The 20,045-nt window shown below is 45.4% G+C and overlaps 1 protein-coding gene across 1 annotated transcript in view; it reads right to left on the bottom strand.

Moving 5' to 3' along the window:
• LOC144108072 (uncharacterized) overlaps nt 1-20,045 on the bottom strand; it is a 42,950-nt gene that overhangs the window by 18,544 nt on the left and 4,361 nt on the right. Inside the window, exon 2 of the mRNA XM_077641353.1 lies at nt 8,330-8,785. Coding sequence (XP_077497479.1) covers nt 8,330-8,785 — 456 coding nt within the window. The remainder of the gene's footprint in view (nt 1-8,329; nt 8,786-20,045) is intronic.

Here is a 20,045-nt window from a genome sequence, read left to right as displayed (position 1 = left end):
CCTTGTTAATGGCAGTCCTCTTTCCTTGGCCCTTCACTTTTTTTCGCATTGCCTTTCGTTTCCCTGGTACTCCGTACTTATTCATTGTAATTGGTGGCGGGGTATAGGAAGCCTCCTTGACTTGTATATTTGCAGTCAGATTTGCTAATTTTTGTGCTTGAGGAAGACGCTGCATCTCATCTAAGCGTGGCCCCCAACGTACCTAAACGTTAACGTTCCCCAAGTCACGTTTACCCACTTTGCTTGTATAGGCTCGTAGCGCAGCCCTTTCAGGAGTCTCCAGTTCATATTACAGCGAATTTCTTGACAGCTTCATGTCTGTACATCCTTCGCACGCTTTGAGTTTTTCCTCCCTTAGCACAAGTAGTGACGACTGCTTTCCTGGACGTCTGGCGCATGTGATCCTATTAGGCAGACCCTACCTTCCGCTTGTTCTGTAGTGCCAGGATCGAGGCTTCTCGGCGCAACTGTTTTCTTGCGCTTGCTTTATTCTATCTGCGAAGTGGTTATTCCGTGCCATGCTTTAGATCGAGATACTTCAAAAATTGTACTTATCAGGACAAACCCACTGGCCTGGGGTTGCCATTTTTACGGTGTGGTTAGTTACAGAAGGCTCGAGGGTGGTCTTTAGGTGCTATCTCACTGAATTAAGGGTTTTCCCATTGAGCAAATGCAGTTTTTGTAGTTCCTACTAAATATAGCTACTCTTTGAGGAGGTGGTTTGGAAACGCACTTTGAAGACCCTGCGTGTTCAGTCACCGGCTTGTTTTACTTAAAAATTTTCAGCACAGAACGAAAAAATTGGCCGTATCTTAAATAATGTTCTGCTTATTTACAAGCTGTATATTACTAGTGATGCATGAGATATTGATAAGAAATGACTACGAAAGGAAATTTGCCAACTCACGTGTTATCAGTGCAAGAACTGTCCTACGAGGTCTCGTACGCTCCAACGGGGAATATCCGCAGATGATTAAGTGAAGGATAGTGTAATGCAGCATCAGATACCAGCAAGTAATAGAATGCATCTACGTGATCATAGGTTGCGTAAGAAAAGAGCTGAGGGAACCGATTCATGTTTCAATTTATTGGCATTTTCAACCATAAGCAATAAGCTTCGTTTGCGTGCAAGTTACCCCTTTTTTTCATTGCATTGCGGTAATCTATTGATATAGGCCAGCTTCAAAGTCTCCTCAGGGTCGCTTTAACAAATAATTATAACGTAGTGCATTTTGTTAGACTTAAAATTTTTGGCCTTAAACATACTTTTTATGCGCTTGCACAGAAGGATCAAAAAAGCAACCGGAAAAAATAACTGCAAGGCATGAACCATGAAAGGCGCATCAGGGCGAACCAAAAAGGTGCAGTGCCGCAGCGCGTTTCTGAACTTTGCGAGACTTGTCTTTATTTGGACGGAGATATGCAGACTAGGAATTCACTGTATTCGCCTTCGCCATTTCTTACGAAACCACGGATGCTGTGTAAAGAGTTTTTTTTTCGCTGCCCCCTTTCTTTAGCTGTCAGACGCGCGTAGAATACTCCAGAGCATTGCTTAAGGTGTGGAGTGCAGAACCTAAAGCGGATGTTTCAACTTTGCGGAGCAACACACACATAATTACATGCACGAACTGATGATTACTGAAGAAAAATGCATAGCATGTTGAAATTAGGTCTGGTTAAAAGGTTCCGCTTCTAGGAAGGAAAGTATCTGCTCTTGCATCTAAACGAGCAAGAATCGATCGTGCTTCCAAGTTTTCATGTTTTTTTTCACACTTTGCCGATACTTTGTACGAGAAAACTACCTCTCGCGTTATTGCGTGTTTTTTACTCTCTAGATTTCTTGCAAATGTGACGAGCGTATTGTTGTTTTATGATTTGACTTGGAATGCCGGGATAATCAAGTTCGCTTGCTCCACAAAATTCTTTCGGGGTCTGTTATCTTTCTGCTATACGCGATAGTCATCCAGTCAAGGATTTCAGCTACCTGCTTACATGGTTCTCCTGAGTCTACTTCCCTTTGAGCATCGCGTTCTAAAGTCCAGTTTTTAAATTAAAGCCAACTCTTGTGCAGCCAAACGAAAAGCGCTTTAGTTTAGTTTGGGAAAAGGAAATGGCGCAGTATCTGTCTCATATATCGTTGAACACCTGAACCGCGCCGTAAGAGAAGGGATATAAAGGAGGGAGTGAAGGAAGAAAGGAAGAAAGAGGTGCCGTAGTGGAGGCCTCCGGAATAATTTATACCACCTGGGGATCTTTAATGTGCGATGAGTGCACGTTAAAGATAAATCAACAGAATAAATCAACATAAATCAACAGAATGCTTGCGACATTTATACGAGTACCCAGCCAGGAGCAAACGGAAACACAAAAAGAACAAAGATACTGGTCTCGTCCGCAGTCTCGATGCACAGCGGAAAGAAACTGAAAAAGCGTAAAAATCGGGAACATCGACCAATTTTTGCTGGTTTAAATTCAAGAACCAGTACTTTTCTTCCCAGAGGCGGAACATTTTAACCGGACTTAGGTCCCCCTCTTTTTTTTTTTACCTTTCTTGAGTCACTAAGGGCCTGGACTTGTAATTATGCGTGTGTGTGAAGCTCCAGTTCAGACCATTCTGCGTTCAAGATCTTGAGAAATGATCAAGAGGGAATTGCGCGCAAGTGAGCGCTATCGAAAGTGTTAATGGAAAATACAACTCCTATTTCAAGCTTCGCGGTCTAGTGAGGACTTTCGTTCCGTTTTTCGTGCATGCAGCGTAAGAACTACGTTTAAGTATCAACAGTCAGTGCACTCCATCTGCTATCTCGTATAATCAGAGAAAGGCACTGAAATCGGAAGAGGATTTATTGTTGTTCTCAGATGAGAAACTTAATCTGGCCTAGTCAAATATATTACCAATTTCTAGTGACAAAGAGGCTGATTGCACATAAAGCGCAGCCATTAGTATAAACTAGAAAATAAAAAATGCAAAAAACATGTACCCGCGTAACCAGCACCTTTCACTAGCTAACTGCGGTGATGATGTCGATGCTTTCTTTGATTTTTGGATACCGCCATTGACTTGATAATTATCAAGTCAATAGCTGTGTGACCTTGCACCAGGTATCCAAAAATCAAAGAATCGATGCTTTCTTTGATTTTTGGATACCGCCATTGACTTGAATATTATCAAGTCAATAGCTGTGTGACCTTGCACCAGGTATCCAAAAATCAAAGAAAGCATCGACATCATCACCGCAGTTAGCTAGCGAAAGGTGCTGGTGACGCGGGTACATGCTTTAGCATTTTTTTGCTTTATTTCAGGGCATCAGCGATGATGGCGAAAAAAAAAACTGTCCTCAACAATCCCTTATAGGTATGTTAATGACTACACCATACCAACTGTTTATTTTTCATAAAACCAGCACGATAATACCACTCACACTGGACCACGTGGTGCCAAATGATAACGCGAAGAGTGTCTTTAAAATATCCGAAAAAAATGGGACAACTTTCAGCGTATGGACAAAAAAGAAAAACATCGTTGCCTGTGTGGCTCAAATATAGGTCACACTACATAGGCAAAGGATATAAAACAGCGGCTCAAGCGTACGACACCCCAAAGAAGTATAAGGGATGATAGCAACTAGCAACAGAGTACAAACGACGAACAGGAAAAAGCCAGAGCGTACAAAAGGCCGCAGAAAAAATAAGCCGAGGAAAAAAGAAAAAGAAATCAAGGAACTCGAAACCGCTATTTCAGCTGCCGTGGAACCGTTCATATATTGAATCGGTAATTGTAGGGATTATGCAGGAACCTGGTCGTGCTATACTGTGCATGCGCACGGCTGCAGCAGTGGTAGGCAGTTAATTTTATTGATAATATAAAGCAACTTCTGATTACAGACGAATTGAAACGCAGTAATTCCCAAGTTAAATCAGACTAGCAAATTAAACGGAAGAATACGCAATTCAGTGAAAAGTGGAGTGAGTTAGGAATTGTAATGACTGTTTGTAATGAATCAGACAGCTTGTTGCAGCGATAGCTACATTACGGTAGCATTTCGGGCCTTCAGCGTGGCGGTGGCACGTGACCGTGGTTGGTCACGTGACCAGCCACGTGGTGCGGAGCAGCTGCTGCTGCCGGCGGCGCGGCGCTGGCGAAACCGAGCTGCCACAGCTGTGCGCATGCGCCGTGCCAAGTGGGACGAAGATGAAGAAGGAACGCCCTTAGAAACGGAGCGGCGAAAGACTGACTTTGCAATTCAACAGAGCAAGTTCCACTCGGCCAGCTGTAGCTATCGTGTCACTCCAGGTTTAACCGGAGCTAAACCACCGCAATTAAAAAAAAATGTGTTCAAGAGGTGGTAGATGAGTCGGATAAGTAAGACCCTAGGAAGTAATAGAATAATTGAGATAACTGTGGATGAAGGCATTATAAAGCGTGACTAGCGTTGGGATGCTGAAGTAGAAACGTGTTTTTTATAAGAATCCTTAAGCCTTATGATGTCTTAGTTTAATTTGTTTAATATGAGCAGTAAACTTCAAAAATAGAGCAGTAAACTTCAAGAATTTGAGAGCAATACATAAATAAATAAATAATGCATGAGTCGGCAATTTCCTATTTCATTCTTGTTTATAAGAACCTTCCGTACCAGTAGAAGGAACCAACTATGTTTAGATAACGAGTGCAAACCGCCAGTTTATTTTTGTACCGGGAAAAAACAATGCCGAGAAAGTCGTAAGAGGGGTTTGCAAATGCCGGCTTATTACGTGAAGAAAATACAATAATTTGATAACGTGAAATAAAAACAAACGCGTAAAAAGATAGTTTTACCTCGGACTAAGCTATTTGTAGACAGAGATGGAAGAAATCAGTAAAAGGAGCTGCGAAGTGCTGCAGTTGATGTCAGACGCAGTAAGGCGAAACATCTAAATCCGGCTCAAGCCACAAGAGCCGCAGAATGTCTAGAACAGGCTTCTTCGCTAAGCTCTGAAATTCAGGTCACACCACGGCTCTCTTCGTTTCCATTTACAAGGCTTACATTGGGATCCTTCGAAAGACTAGATTAGGCTGACGTTTAGATTACAGCTCTGGGACTGGTTGTGGTGCATTGCGCGTAAGTCTATTGCGAGCAGTGTAGTACACTAGCTAATGCGGTCTGACGCCAAAGGTATATTTTCGCAGGGGTGATTGTGTCCAATTAGTGATTAGTGACTCCAAGGCTGTCGGAATTTGGTTATCTAGAGATATCTTCCTTTGTTTTGCAGACATACGGCTATTTTTGAATCTCACACAAGAAACAAGGGAACTGGAAGGCGGATGAAATATTAAGAATAAGTTTTAGGGCAGAGAATGTAAGCAGAGTCCGAGAACCTGCTCGCCTATTTTGAACTCTTTTAAATGTAAAGGTCCTTGCAAAAAAATGCTGCGTACTTAATAAGATTAAGTACTCGAACATTTAGGGAGAAAACTGGGTTTTCTGATCCCTTAAAGGAAAAGGCAACTCCTGCTGTCTACAACTAACTTGTAACATTTTTATTTACGGCCGGACAATTAAGGCCAGGAAACCCAGGCCCAGTGCAAATGACCGGCCGCACAATGACTGGCACATATGAGAATGGGTCCGCGACAAAGACTGCAACGGCTCGCCGAGCTTGCTTGATCCCAGAATAACGTCGGGGTGTGCTGCACTTCTGCAGTGTCAGTTAAGCGCGCTCTCGTAACTTTGTGGAACGCTTCCTCAGAGATACCATGCAAACTTGCAGGATTAAATTCAGAGAAACGGTAATTTACATAAGCGTGTGGTGTGTCACTAGAGGAGGCTTGGCAAGCTTAAGTTGCGGGCATTAAAGTTGCACTGAAAATCAGATTCGGCTTTTATAATGCCTCTGCCCCTAACGCCATAACCACTATAACCACCATCACCACAACTGCTATCACACTTTTGTGTCTCACCGGGTTCCTTTAGGACAAACTATTATAAACTTTCCAGCTTGTTATCGACGTTATCATTTAAAGTTATAATACAACGAGAAATTAGAAATTGTCCAAAATAGTGTCAAGCTAAAGAGCAATGTAATCCAAGTAGCGCCATAGAGCAGATAAGAGAGGAGGGGAAAATTCCGCTTTTGTAACCTTTTCTAGAACCGAAAAATCAATAATTAAAAATGCTGTAGTTAATGAGGAATTTACGCCTGTAATCTTGATGACGATAAGTTTTCTGTATTAGGTTTGTGTTCTAGTCACCCATTTGTTTCTTGTGAAAACCAATTTTCATTTTTGACTTCATTCATTTTCTTTTACATTCATTTCATTGACTTAATTTAATTTAATTTCCCTTTAACATTGGAAACTTTGTTGCTCAGGTGACGTGGCTAGGGGTAGAAAATGTTGTTATTCGAGAGTGCCTTATTTCTCCCAATTTCAAAAATTAAGCCTAGTGCATGTACTCGATTAACGGAAGGCGCTTTCTTTAGTAATATTATAGTAATTTTAGGTTATAATAATTTTAGGTTATTAATTTTTGTACCTGATCTCTGCGTCGTCAGGTGCAGCAGAGTTTCATTAGAACCGAGCGTGGCATAACCACCTTTACATGTGTCGCTGAAAATGAAGGCTGAAAAAAAGAAAAACTCCAAGTCGGAAGAAAAGTGAGAACGGAGCCTTCACTTCAACAGCTGCAAAAAATTTCTCTTCCTGAGAAGTTTCCAGCACCGGACCTCCACTTTTAATAGTCGGAAGGAAACAAGGGGCAGGCTTTTAATTTAAAACATTGACCTTTCATCGCTCTGACAGCAGCGGACTATAAGCAGAGAAATGCAAAGAAAAGTTGGAGAAAACAACGAGAAAAAGTTTTTGATGACAAAGAATTTTAATTGTCCTAACCTTCGCTTTGATAAATAACTTCTGCAGTGTCATGAAGTTCGACTGGGTGTATACTTTTTATTAACGAAATCACGTGCTTTTTCACAGGAGAAATGAAAATGAAAATCGATTTCTGCGGAACAGAAGTGGCGCAGTAACTGTCTCGCATATCTCAGTGGATGGGCGAATAGCTCCGTAAGGGAAAGGATAAAGGAGGGAGTGAAAGAAGAAAGAAAGAAAGAGGTGTCGTATTGCAGGGCTCCGGAACAATTGACATCGCACAGCACCCGGGTGCCTTTTACTTTTCGCCTCCATCGAAACGCGGCCGCCGCGGCCGGGTTTGAACCCGGGAACTCCGGCAGAGTAGCCGAACGTCGTAACCATTCAGCCACCCGGCGGCATTTTTTTCACAGGAGAAAGGACTTTTTTTTTTCTGCGCCAAACAGGAATTCATGCTGAGCACCTAGTGAACTTTGAGGGCGTCTTGACACTCGCTTAGTTCGCCACTTTCAGCGAAATAAATTTCCCCTCGTCACAAAACTCCAAAACGTACCACAGGAATAACTCACTCTAATTTATACCGTTTTTTTCTACTGGACTATCACAAAGCTTGGAAGTCAAAGTGGTCCTTTAGATTTTTAGCTTGGACAATTTGCTTTGACTGACTGCCGCTTCCCTGGAACAAAAAAATGCGCTGCGCCAACGGTGCGCGTTTATCATATACACATGCCTTCGCGAGCACTGAGATAACCACGACTCTTGCCGCCACGTAGGACATCTGGCTTTTGTTTTCTTATCAAGAGATGGTCTGATATCTGGAGTGAAACGTCATCGGAAAGCTACAGTCGGGTTTTTATGGACGCCGTACTGGAGGGTGCTTGGATAATTTCAACCATCTGGAGTTCTTGAACGTGCACTGATATCCCAAAGCACACTGGCCATTTTGCATTTCACCTCTATCAAAATGCTATCGCCGCGGTTAGGATTGAAACCCACTACCTGAATCCGGAGCTTAAAGCCACAGCAGCTAAAAATCGCAGCGTTTCGCTCTAATAAATGCAGATTACAGGCTGAATGAGGCCAGCGGCATGGCGTGTAAGGCAGGTTTGTTCACTCGCAATTTTTTTACTCTCTTGGCTGTCTGCCCCGTAGTTGCTTTTCAGTATGACCTCTCGAAGAGCTTAACCCTTGTTCGCGCTAGGCGACACAGCACGTGTCATCACACTTAGCGATGAATAGACCGGTTATGTTGGCACTATTAGAACATGCAGAATCTTATCTTGTACCATCGGTCTTGTACCATGGGACCTCTCGCTGTATACGCTTGTAGATTTGTTTGGATTCCTTAATAAACTTTCAAATTCAACTTCAACTTTAACTTCAACGAGAACATGGAGGGGTGACCTAATGCTCATCGAATTAATCAGGTCTTCTTTATAGCAGGCTTGGTTAGTTTTTTTCTGATTAAAAAAAGATACTCACCTGAAACGAAGAGCTCAACGTGAGCCTCGGTGACAGTCAAGGGATAAGTGCCATTGTCGCCGTCATCGCGGTAGGTGACGTTGCAGACGTAACTTCCGGTGTCACTGCGCTCCAGCCGGTTCAGAAGCAGCGCTGGTGGGTCGCTGAGCAGCGAGAAGAACGCCCTTCCCGACCATGACGGCTGCTTCCAGTGGGTGCCGTCCACTAGTCCTGCACTTCCGGCCAGCACTGGGGTGGAGGGCATAGCTGGGGCCACGAGTGAGTAGACTTTCTTCGCTTGCGAATGGACGCTGGAAATGTGAGGCGAGTGGTCTTCGTGTCTACTCGGGTCAGTGGTGGCGAAGTGATACCAGATGGCCGAGACAGCCCGCCGCGAGGCAACGTCTGCTGGACAGGGCAGTGACGTCTGCTCGCCTTCCAGGACGTCGAGCCGCAGCAGACTTGCGGAAGACACGGCTGCGAGAGGAAACGCCCTGTCACCGAATACCACTGTTTTTTAGGTGCAAAATAAGTCCATAAAAAAAAGAAAAGGATATGTGCCCATCCTGATCTGGCGTATCCTTGCCATCCGTGCAGAGCCGTAATTTAAAGGGCCCTGAAACACCTTCCGAGGAGAGCAAATTAACTCACTTAATCACTGCACTGCGTTGCCATGAAAACCAGAGCCAAATAATACTCTTCTACACGCAGCAGACGATCCACAATCGCGCGTCAAAGTTGGCGAGCCCTTCCTGCCGACTTTTTCATGCTCGCACCCTCCTCCGTCCCCCGCATCTGCGTAGACAAGGTGAGAGGTGGCCATTGGTTAGGTTCTTTCAGACGTCAGGCAGCTACAGTGGCCGCGGCAAATAAGCCGCTTATCTCCGGCGGGTCGGGAAGCTCCACTCCTAGAGGGGGGTTGGCGTAGGAGCGCCTACCTTCCAGCGTGCAAAAAGTGACGAGAGGAGAGGGAAAGGCGCGAAGACGCTGAAATTGAAATTTTAACTGCAGATAGCTCCGCTTCTGCAAAGCGCAATTAAAATATCCTTTCTGGACACTACTCGTGAAGCGGCGTGCTTCAATATCCCAGGCATCCCGCAACCTTATTAGAGCCCCCTTCACAGCCCCTTTAAGAACCGGATATTGGGTTTAAGGAAGACACAACGTTCCGTTCCCTTACCCAATATGATATCTGTGGGTTAGCAGAGCGCGGCAACTTGATCCTTAGTGCACCAAGCTAAAGGAACTTTTAGGTCGAATACGCGTCGAGGAAAAAGCGGCTTTTCCCGCCAAAGGATCCTTTTCAGCCGATGGAGTCAGACTATTCTCATGAGTATGCTAGCTTAACAATTAAGGGAGTGGGAGATGAAAACGGATGGTCACCTTCCTGCACTGCCAGAGATAGTGCACTCCCTGCATTGTCACGCCACTCACTGCCATGTCACGCTACTCACACGATACCAGGTTCATGAGAATCGGCCTAAGCCATTCGCTGGAAGGGAAACCACTTTTTTATTCTCTTGTGTCCGACAATAGCAAGAGTTATTAACAATAAGGTGTTAACTAGACTAAAGTTCTGCGTTAAATACAGGAGCGAAAACATTTCATGATCCCCCGCTGGTCAGTAATGATGACTTGCGAAGGAGTGCCGTCGGTGCAATTAACGCCATTGCTGCCCGAGAAGCGACCTCGGCTCAGTATATGGTATAGATGGCTCTGTGACCCAGATCACGTGATCCAGGCGTCTCAATGCAAACCAGAGGCATTTTTCGTGGGGTATGCAATGAGTCATCAGTTCAAGTGTGCCATTTCGCTGAACGAATAAAATGCTACATGTTCAAATTAATTCGAAGCTGATAGAATATGTTTTGATGTTTTCAAATAATATTGAAATAATTGACATGAAGTTCCCAAGAGGCTCGCGGTAGTTTTCTTTGACGATTGTTTCAGAAACGGGGTCCCGACGCGGTTCATTCGTGTAGCCGTGTTCATCAGAGTATAACATGCGCTCCAAGATTCGGCGACTCGGCAGGGCACAAGCAGGCTCATCAAAGCATGCAAGCAATACCTGATCTCAAAGGTCATTGCATACAGTTTGCGCCTTACTCACCTATTGGGATGGGGTGCCAGTTTATTCATTTAGTCAAGTAGCAAAAGATAATTTTCCTTTACGTTTGACATACGGTATTAGATCTAATACGGCCTATGTTTTGATTTCCCGTTGAGGAGGTCGGTTTCCAGCTTTTGACCGCTATAGCTATAACACCATGAAGAATAGCATACTACCGCACAGCCCTAATTCCTTTTTCGCTTTTGCTCGCGCTTAGTCGTTTTGTAGAAAATAGTCATGAAATTTTTTGAATCGTATTCGATTCTGTCCAATCACAATTCAATTAGTATCCAATTCTGCTCTGGCAATACTATTCGAATTCGATCTGTCAGCAATGCTGCGCTATTTGTTTTCTGTTCAGTTTCCAAAATGTACTATTCGCGCACACCTCTTCAGTTTTATGTAATGACGCTGCTGTACTGTTGAGAATTTCAATTTTGCGAGAACCTAGTTAAACTGGCGATAAACATCAGTATATTTAATTTTGAATGACTCTAGGGCAGCCTAAAAAAGACGCCACAGTAACGTGCTTGTGGTCTACATGAAGATATATTGCTGTATGACAGAGAACACCAGTTGGTTGAAAATACCGGAGCCCTCCACTACGGCGGCCTTCATAGCTTGAATCGCTTTGGGGCGTTCAACCACATAAACCAAACCTAAACCGTACATTGAGTTGTGTCAAATCTGAATTTCGCCAAGCATTCTTAATCCCCAGAAAAGCAAAGAGGCATGACAGACAGGAAGTGCCGACCGGCACTACAGATTGAGCTTCGCGCCTGCGTAATATGAGGCGGATGCTCAAACCAATACTTAAGCCATGCGGCAACTTGGCAGAAACCTGGTTGGTGCAACGTGTAACCGCTTCATGCCAACAAGGAAAACCTGGGCCATTTAATAATGCAGTACGTGACACCCTACAACGTTATTTTATTTATTCACATGGTGTGCGGTGCCACCGCCAGCAACAGTGCTCTACAGCAAAATTGTAAAGGAGTTTCCTCGACACCACTGCGTACAGTGAGACGCAGCGGTATTTTCTGGGCACACTGATTAAGCATGGTTGCGCAAGAAATGAGTAACTATATCATTCCAGAAAAAAAGCGAAGCATAGCATTTAGATGAATTTTTTTTTCGTACTGCGTGCATCGCGAAGGACATCCTCCTTCAAACACTCATAGGCCCGGTAAGGAACTCGCCCGCTCAAATTAAGTACACTTAGCTCCGCGATACAAGATGCAATCTTTTTTGTCTGCGATCACTTCAGGCAAACGATCTTTGTTGCTGCACGAAAAAAAAACAAGAAGACATCTCAAAAAGCATTTAAACAGAATTATATGGCTTCTGAGTCACTGCGAGCTCTTCGGAGGGAAACATCACGATGGCACTCACAAGTAAAGGAAGCAAATGAGCTGGAGATCAGGCGCGAAAAACAGATATATTGATAATGAGTTGCTGTACACTGACTGCTGCTGATTAGTTTGTCGCTCATTAGAAAACGCCGCAAGGAAAGAGACAGAAAGAGAGGACGTAGCGTTGCAACGCAAGAGCCGTGACTTACGCCTCGATTTTATTGCTGTGTACCGGCTTTTCTCGGAGCTCAGATAATGACCTGAACTCTTCGACTACCAGACTGCGTGTTGATTGCAGTAATTGCTTTGGGGCAGAGACATCCGGCACCTTCGCTCTCATTGCTTGAACGCAGCTTAAGAATGGAAGAGAAAGTTTCATTTTTTTGTGTCGTAATCTTTTCGAACATTGTTTCTTTCAAAACCAAAACAATTTTTCCTGCGAAACGAACATGAAGGCGAATGAATATGAATGAATTGAAGAAAACGCGATGCACTCCAATGGGAAGCAAGATTACAACAATATTGACTTACTTATTGGCTGAATTACAAATGATTGCTCCATTATTGCTCACTAAACCAGAAAAAAAAGTGGGCCGGGATGGCAAAATCTCCAAAACATGATTTTAATTTATTTAATTATTCTTTTCTTTATGACGACGTCACGAGACACAGAAAAAGCAGTGCCAAAGAGTTGCGGTGACGAAATGTTTGGCGGGCGTGATGCTCGTTCAAAGGAATCAGAGCAATGAAGGAACATGAATTTAGAACAGATTCGTCTGGTCGTTCTCTGCTACTGCTTTAATGCAAATTACTAGCAAGAAAACGAAAACATTTCTTGCATTTTAAAGTGCCATGATAAAGAGCACTTTCAGAAGTCGAGGCGGTGAAACTAAAGAATTAACGAGAGAATTGCGTATTAGATACGCCGCCAGGACAGGTAGGAACTTTCATACCCTAATTAGGAAAAATTTTGTTTTTGATTTCAATTTGTATCTTATTAATGTGTCGCTTCAAAGTTTTATGATATCAAAGACCGAAGAGTCAAGAAAACACAGAGCAGGCTTTTGTGGCAGGTCCTGGGTAAACTCTATTTCGGTTTCATACCATAAACGGGTAAGCCATATTAGTAAGTGCATGTTATTAATTGCTTTCACATTTTTTCTTTTAGTCCCGTAATGATTGTCACCACACAGTCTACTGCCTATTCACACTTTTCATCTAAGTTAAATTTCTGTCATTCGCAGGGTACACGCTTAAATATTTATTCAGTATGGTATGATAATTTCACTAAGTGAGAATTTTTCAGCTGTTCTCCGTCTGTTGGAATCTATAAACACCAAACCTATCACAAATACGAGCCGGACTAGCGAGGTAAGAGCGATCAGTCCGAAACCTTCTAGCGGTTCTTATTCGAATATATTTATTTGGCCGCCAAGAACAGTTGTCAAAAAGCTGCGCTTTCGAGCTATAGCCATGAACGATACAGGCTTGTCTGTATTCACGAATAAAGGGTATCTGCCTTGCACCTATATAGGCTATATCCGCATAGAATTAATAAAATTCGTAACGTTTATTTGGGATGGAAAATATATATATATATATATATATATATATATATATATATTGTAGTGTGGTAATCTTCATCGATATAACCACTGACATGCGTCGCGTGCTGCCGCTCTCAAGGACGAAGAAGTTGTTCGCTGCCTTGCTCTTTCGCCACGCCTGACGCTTCGCTGCGAGTCTCCCCTGAGCGGCTGGAATCATCTGGGTTCACCGAATAAACACACCCCTACAATTGGTGCAGGTGCTGCTGGGTACGTTCCCGTCCACCCTGGAACTAAGAAGCCGCACGTTACCCTCTGCTTCCAGCATGCCGGATGACACTGCCACGACATCGTCGCCCCTCCCAACCACCGTGCTGTGTTCTGGAGCTCTACGGCAGCGTGATCCGTGCTTCTTCAGTGGCACAGCCGACCAGGACGTCGACGATTGGTTGGCGGCATATGAGCGCGTCAGTAGCTACAACAGATGGGACGACGCTATCAAGCTAAGCAATGTAATCTTTTATCTGACTGACGTGGCGAACCTCTGGTTTCGCAACCATGAGGCAGACCTGCCATCTTGGTCTGCATTTAAAAAGAATTTTGCAGAAGTGTTCGGCCGCCCTGCAGTTCGCAAGCTCCGGGCAGAACAACGCTTGCGTGAGCGCACTCAGCAAGTCGATGAGTCGTTCACTAGTTATATAGAGGACATCGTGGACCTATGCAAGCGTGTCGATCCGCTAATGACTGAAGCGGATAAGATCGAGAACATCATGAAAGGCATCTCTGACGACGCGTGCCAAATGCTCTGGGTAAAAAATCCTGCCACGGTGAGTGACGTGATCAAGCTTTGCCAGAGCTACGACGTGCTTCGTAAGAAGCGCGCTTCTACCCGGCGGTCCGGTGTTAGAGACGACGCCATCTCTACACTTGCGCTGGGCGGTTCTACCCCATCAGAGGACAGCCCTTTACTTCAGCAAATCAAAGCCTTCGTTCGAGACGAGGTCGCCCGCCAGCTATCGCTGGTCCCTCAGTTACAGGATAGTGGCCGCCTTGTTCCTGACATGGCTCCGTCTTTGGCCCCTACCATACGGCGTGCCGTTCAAGATCACATCGCTGACGTTCTTCCTCCCAGCTCCATGCTCCCGCCCAGCCCTGTGCTGCCGCCCAGCCCCGTGCCAGCGCAAGTAACGGCACCACTGACTTACGCCCAAGTTGCGGCCAGGCCGCTCATGCCATCAGCATCTCTTTCCTACCAGGCCGCTCCTTCCAACCTTCCTTCGCCTTTGCCTGGGTCTGCATTCCATGTCCCTATTCCAAGGGTACGCCAACGCCCTACGAACCCTTGGCGTACCGCGGACAACCGACCAATCTGCTACTCTTGCGGGCTGCCGGGCCATGTCGCACGCCTTTGCCGCCAACGCCTTCCACCTTCTCGACCTGAACTATGGAACTACTCCTACAATACAGACCAGCCCTCGCCGAGAAATCCGCCCAGTTCCGAATTTGTATCTCGTGACAATCAAACGTACACAGCTCGCCGATCACCTTCCCCTCGTCGCCGTTCCCCGTCCCCACTCCGACGTTCTACCGGCACCGTTGAGGGAAACTAACAGTCGCAGTTCCCGGGGCAAGAACTGCGCTTGGTTCGAACTCTTCAAGTCCTCGGTGTTCTCCCACTAACGTAATTCAAGTGTTTGTCGACGGCGTCGCAGTACTCGCTCTAGTCGACACGGGCGCTGCCGTATCAGTCATCAGTGAAGCTCTTTGCCGTCGTCTTCGTAAGGTGACCACCGCACTTTCCGACTTTTCGCTTCGCACCGCCTCATCACAGCGCATTCATCCCTCAGCGGCGTGCACGGCCCGTGTTCTCATCGAAGACGTCTTATACACCATCGAGTTTATTGTACTGTCTCGCTGCTCACACGACATCATCCTGGGCTACGATTTCCTTTCCACTCATCATGCCGTTATTGACTGCGCCCGCGCGGAAGTTTCCTTTTTACCTCTTTGTGATACCGTCTTGTGTGACGTCCCTACCCGGCCTGCAAAACTCCTCGTCGCCAGTGACACAGACATTCCTCCATTTTCTGCTGCCCTCGTTCCACTCTCCTGTGAAAGCGTTATTAGTTCGACTGTCTTCTTCACACCTTCCGACGCCGCTTCACGCCATCCCTGCCTCCTGCTTCCATTTGCGGTCCTCAAGATCGAAGATGGCCTTAGTGCAATGTACGTCTCAAATCCATTTTCGTGCCCGTCCGTCCTGCTACGCGGCGAGTGTCTCGGTCGTATTGAAGAACTTGATCCCGCGCTTGTCAATACTCTTCCTGCAACGCCTACTTCATTAGACGTTAATGTGCTCAGCTCTTGCGATACAGCGACCGCTTCGACACCACCCGATGTTCTTCAACAAGCTATTGACGCAGATCTCCCACCCGCACAACGCGATCAACTCGCTGCTCTTCTACAGAACTTCACTTCTGCCTTCGACCTTCCTCACACTGCTCTGGGTCGCACGTCTGTCGTTACGCACGCAATCGACACTGGTACAAACGCACCTTTACGACAGCGTCCTTATCGCGTGTCGGCCTCTGAGCGCCAAGTCATTGCTGACAACGTGGACGACATGCTTCGCCGGGGCGTCATACAGCCATCTAACAGTCCATGGGCTTCTCCGGTTGTTTTGGTCACCAAGAAAGATGGTTCCATCCGGTTTTGCGTCGATTACCGTAGGCTTAACAAAATCACGCGCAAAGATGTCTATCCTTTGCCGCGAATCGACGACGCCTTGGACTGTTTACAGGGAGCCGAGTATTTCTCCTCTTTGGATTTGCGCTCCGGCTACTGGCAGGTACCGATGGCTGATAATGACCGCTCGAAAACTGCCTTTATAACACCGGATGGATTATACGAGTTCAACGTTATGCCCTTTGGCCTCTGCAATGCCCCGGCTACTTTCGAGCGCCTGATGGACACTGTTCTTCGTGGACTCAAGTGGCAGACCTGTCTTTGTTATCTGGACGACATCGTAGTTTTTTCTGCCGACTTTTCTTCTCACCTTCTCCGCCTAAAGGATGTCCTCACGTGTCTCGCCGGCGCTGGGCTTCAGTTGAATTTGAAGAAGTGCCACTTTGCCGCTCGAAAACTCACAATTTTAGGCCACGTAGTTTCTAAGGACGGCATTCTTCCCGACCCCACCAAACTTCGCGCAGTTGCAGAGTTCCCGAAGCCAACCTCCCTGAAGCAGCTTCGGAGCTTTATCGGCCTCTGCTCCTACTTTCGACGTTTCATCTTGAACTTCGCCTCTATCATCGCTCCTCTGACCCAGCTCCTTGCCGGCAGCTCCGACCTTTCCGCCTGGACTCCAGCCTGCGATAAAGCCTTTGACACTTTACGCCGCCTTTTGGTTTCGCCGCCCATTCTACGCCACTTTGATCCGGCTGCGCCTACGGAGATCCACACTGATGCCAGCGGTATTGGGCTTGGTGCCGTCCTTACCCAACGTAAGCCTGGTTACAGCGAGTATGTTGTGGCATACGCCAGCCGAACATTGACAAAGGCAGAATCTAATTATTCAGTCACAGAAAGGGAATGTTTGGCCATTATTTGGGCTATCGGAAAATTTCGTCCTTATGTGTATGGTCGACCGTTTTACGTTGTGACCGATCACCACGCTTTGTGCTGGCTTGCCTCTCTGAAAGACCCATCCGGTCGCCTTGCTCGCTGGGCTCTTCGTCTCCAGGAGTTTGACATTCATGTCATTTATCGATCAGGGCTGAAGCATACGGACGCGGATGCTCTTTCCCGTTCGCCATTGCCTAGAGATAATTCGTCTGACCACGTCTGTGCCTACGATATGTCTATGGCCCTCTTCCGACTACTCCTGCTGGAAACCGGTGGATTATTGTGGCAGTAGACCATCTGACTCGCTACACTGAAACATCACCGTTACCCTCTGCCTCTGCAAGAGACGTTGCTTTGTTCATTCTCAACAACTTGATTCTTCGCCACGGGACTCCGAAGGAACTGCTCAGTGACCGCGGACGCGTTTTCTTGTGCGACGCTCTCGAGGCCCTACTGAAAGAATGTCGCATCATTCATCGCACCGCTACTTCTTACCACCCTCAGACGAATGGCCTGACAGAACGCTTCAACCGTACTCTGAGTGACATGCTGGCCATGTACGTCAACGACGCTCATTCCAACTGGGACCACGTTCTTCCCTTCGTAACCTACGCGTACAACACTGCGATACAGACCACCACTGGATTCTCTCCCTTTTTTCTTCTTTACGGGCGCGAGCCAACCTGCACAATGGACGCGCTTTTTCCCTACCGCCCTGATGTTTCTGAATCGACGCCACTCTCGGACGCCGCCCAGTATGCAGAAGAATGCCGTCAGCTCGCTCGTTCGCTCACAAAGGAAAATCAATGGCAACAAAAACACCATCGTGACACTGGTGAGGCGCCTTCATATGCGCCCAACTCCCTGGTGTGGCTCTGGGTTCCTGCCACAACCGCCGGCCTGTCAAAGAAGCTTCTTGCTCGGTATCACGGTCCATACCGAGTGCTTCAAAAAACATCTCCTGTGAACTACGTAGTTGAGCCCGTTACGCCATCTGCGGACTTGCGTCGCCGTGGACGCGAAATAGTTCATGTGGACCGAATCAAGCCCTACTACGATCCGTCTGTCCTTTCAGCACCATGAGTCGCCAGGATGGCTCCTTCTCTGCCCGGGGGGAAACTGTAGTGTGGTAATCTTCATCGATATAACCACTGACATGCGTCGCGTGCTGCCGCTCTCAAGGACGAAGAAGTTGTTCGCTGCCTTGCTCTTTCGCCACGCCTGACGCTTCGCTGCGAGTCTCCCCTGAGCGGCTGGAATCATCTGGGTTCACCGAATAAACACACCCCTACAATATATATATATATATATATATATATATATATATATATATATATATATATATATATATATATATATATATATATATATATATATATATATATATATATATATATATATATATAAACGCAATAGAGTGGGCACACGGTGGAAAAAGTAAAAATCTTTATTCTAGCATTTCGACCAGGGTCTGGCCTTCGTCAAAGTCTGACGAAGGCCAGACCCTGATATATATATATATATAGGATCGAAGACGCGTTACGGCAAGAAATTTAACCCTCGGAGTTAATTTAATATGTGTAAGGTTTGTATCCGATCATTTTGAAAATATTTTTTGCAAACCTTTATAGTACGGAAAACGTAAGAAAGAGCGTAAGCTAAACGCAAAACGCATTTTTTTTTATCACAAAGCACACCCAGCGAACGAAACTGAACACTTTTCGGAGACAGCGAGTCTTCGCATCGACGATTACCGCAGTACTGCTACCACGAATAGAGGAAAGTTCGGAGTGCTAGGGAACAGTAGATACTTTCATGGTCTAATTCAAGCCCTAAACTTATTCTAGAGGTGACACCTTTCAAAACAAACGGGCCCAAGAGTGCATACGCATTGCGTTAATTTTTCACTCCCCCTCACGCGTCTCGTGCATTAGGATGCCGGTATACATTCGTGATCGTTCTACATTCATACTTTAATGCGGCAATACTTTGCAAACACATTTATATCTATCTTTCCTGATAGTTATAAATCGCAGAGAACCGAGCGCTCATATATAAGATTAAGGCTCACAGGTCTGAAAAAAACACGACGAGCTTTCTTATGCGGTCGCCTCTTACGTAAATCTTGTTTATTGCATTCATGAAAAATGTAAAAAAGACTTTCATCTTCGAGAGGTTATGATGCGGGGTTTGTGGTAGAACGGACTGTTGAACTGAATGCAAAAAGCAGCGCTGTTCCGTAGGATATAAACAAAGGTACCTACAGGAATACACGGAGACCATTAATAATAAACTACCGTCTAGTGTTGTTCCTGCTTCTTCCAGAAGTCCTAATTAGGCACGTGCAATGCTTATGTAATTTTCACGTAGGATCCTTTGTGAGAGTACTTTTTATTTCGAACACTTGCCATAAAAGCATAATTTGGGTTCGCTGCACACTAATTAAAATAAATCATTTAATATGATGTCATGCAGGTTTATTTTTAATCGCTCACATACATTTCGAGTTCAATTCTGGTTTAAAATAAAAATACCTCGAATATTGACATTTAAAATTTGTGTCTGCGCCAATTGGCAATTTGGGATCGACGCCAAGAACAGAAATGTGAAGTAGCTGTCGTGGCAATTTTATAGGGTCCCAACCGCAAGATTATTGCAGGAGAAAATAAATAGTGCAGCACTGCCTATTGCTTGAAAGTAGCATGATTTGGCTTTTAGGACCATAGCGCATAGGGTGCTCTAACTGCAACTAATGTTTATAACGTAAGCGTGAAATGCCGAGAGAAAATCAGATTTGCCTTTTAATTTACGAGGCTGCAAATACGCATTTCCCTTAGCGGTAATACGTTTTAACATGCTTGTACCTTTCTCCTCTTTTAAAATATTGTACTTGCACCTAAGGCTTCAACCTAACAATATTTGTAGTCAGGCTCACTGGTGTTCGAACGTTTTGCAGAAAATGGCGCATAAAACGCATTCCACTTGCTTATGATCTTAGTGCTCTTGCTGTGTACTTGTGTTGTACAGTACAATGTATGCGGAAATGAAAACTAAGCTTGTTTATTTGAAATAAAAGTAGCTCCGATTTGTAACGCTTGTGTTGTCGA

The sequence above is a fragment of the Amblyomma americanum genome, chromosome 10, assembly GCF_052857255.1.
Source record: "Amblyomma americanum isolate KBUSLIRL-KWMA chromosome 10, ASM5285725v1, whole genome shotgun sequence".
NCBI classification, from domain to species: domain Eukaryota; kingdom Metazoa; phylum Arthropoda; class Arachnida; order Ixodida; family Ixodidae; genus Amblyomma; species Amblyomma americanum.
This window is presented reverse-complemented; position numbering and strand designations above follow the sequence as displayed.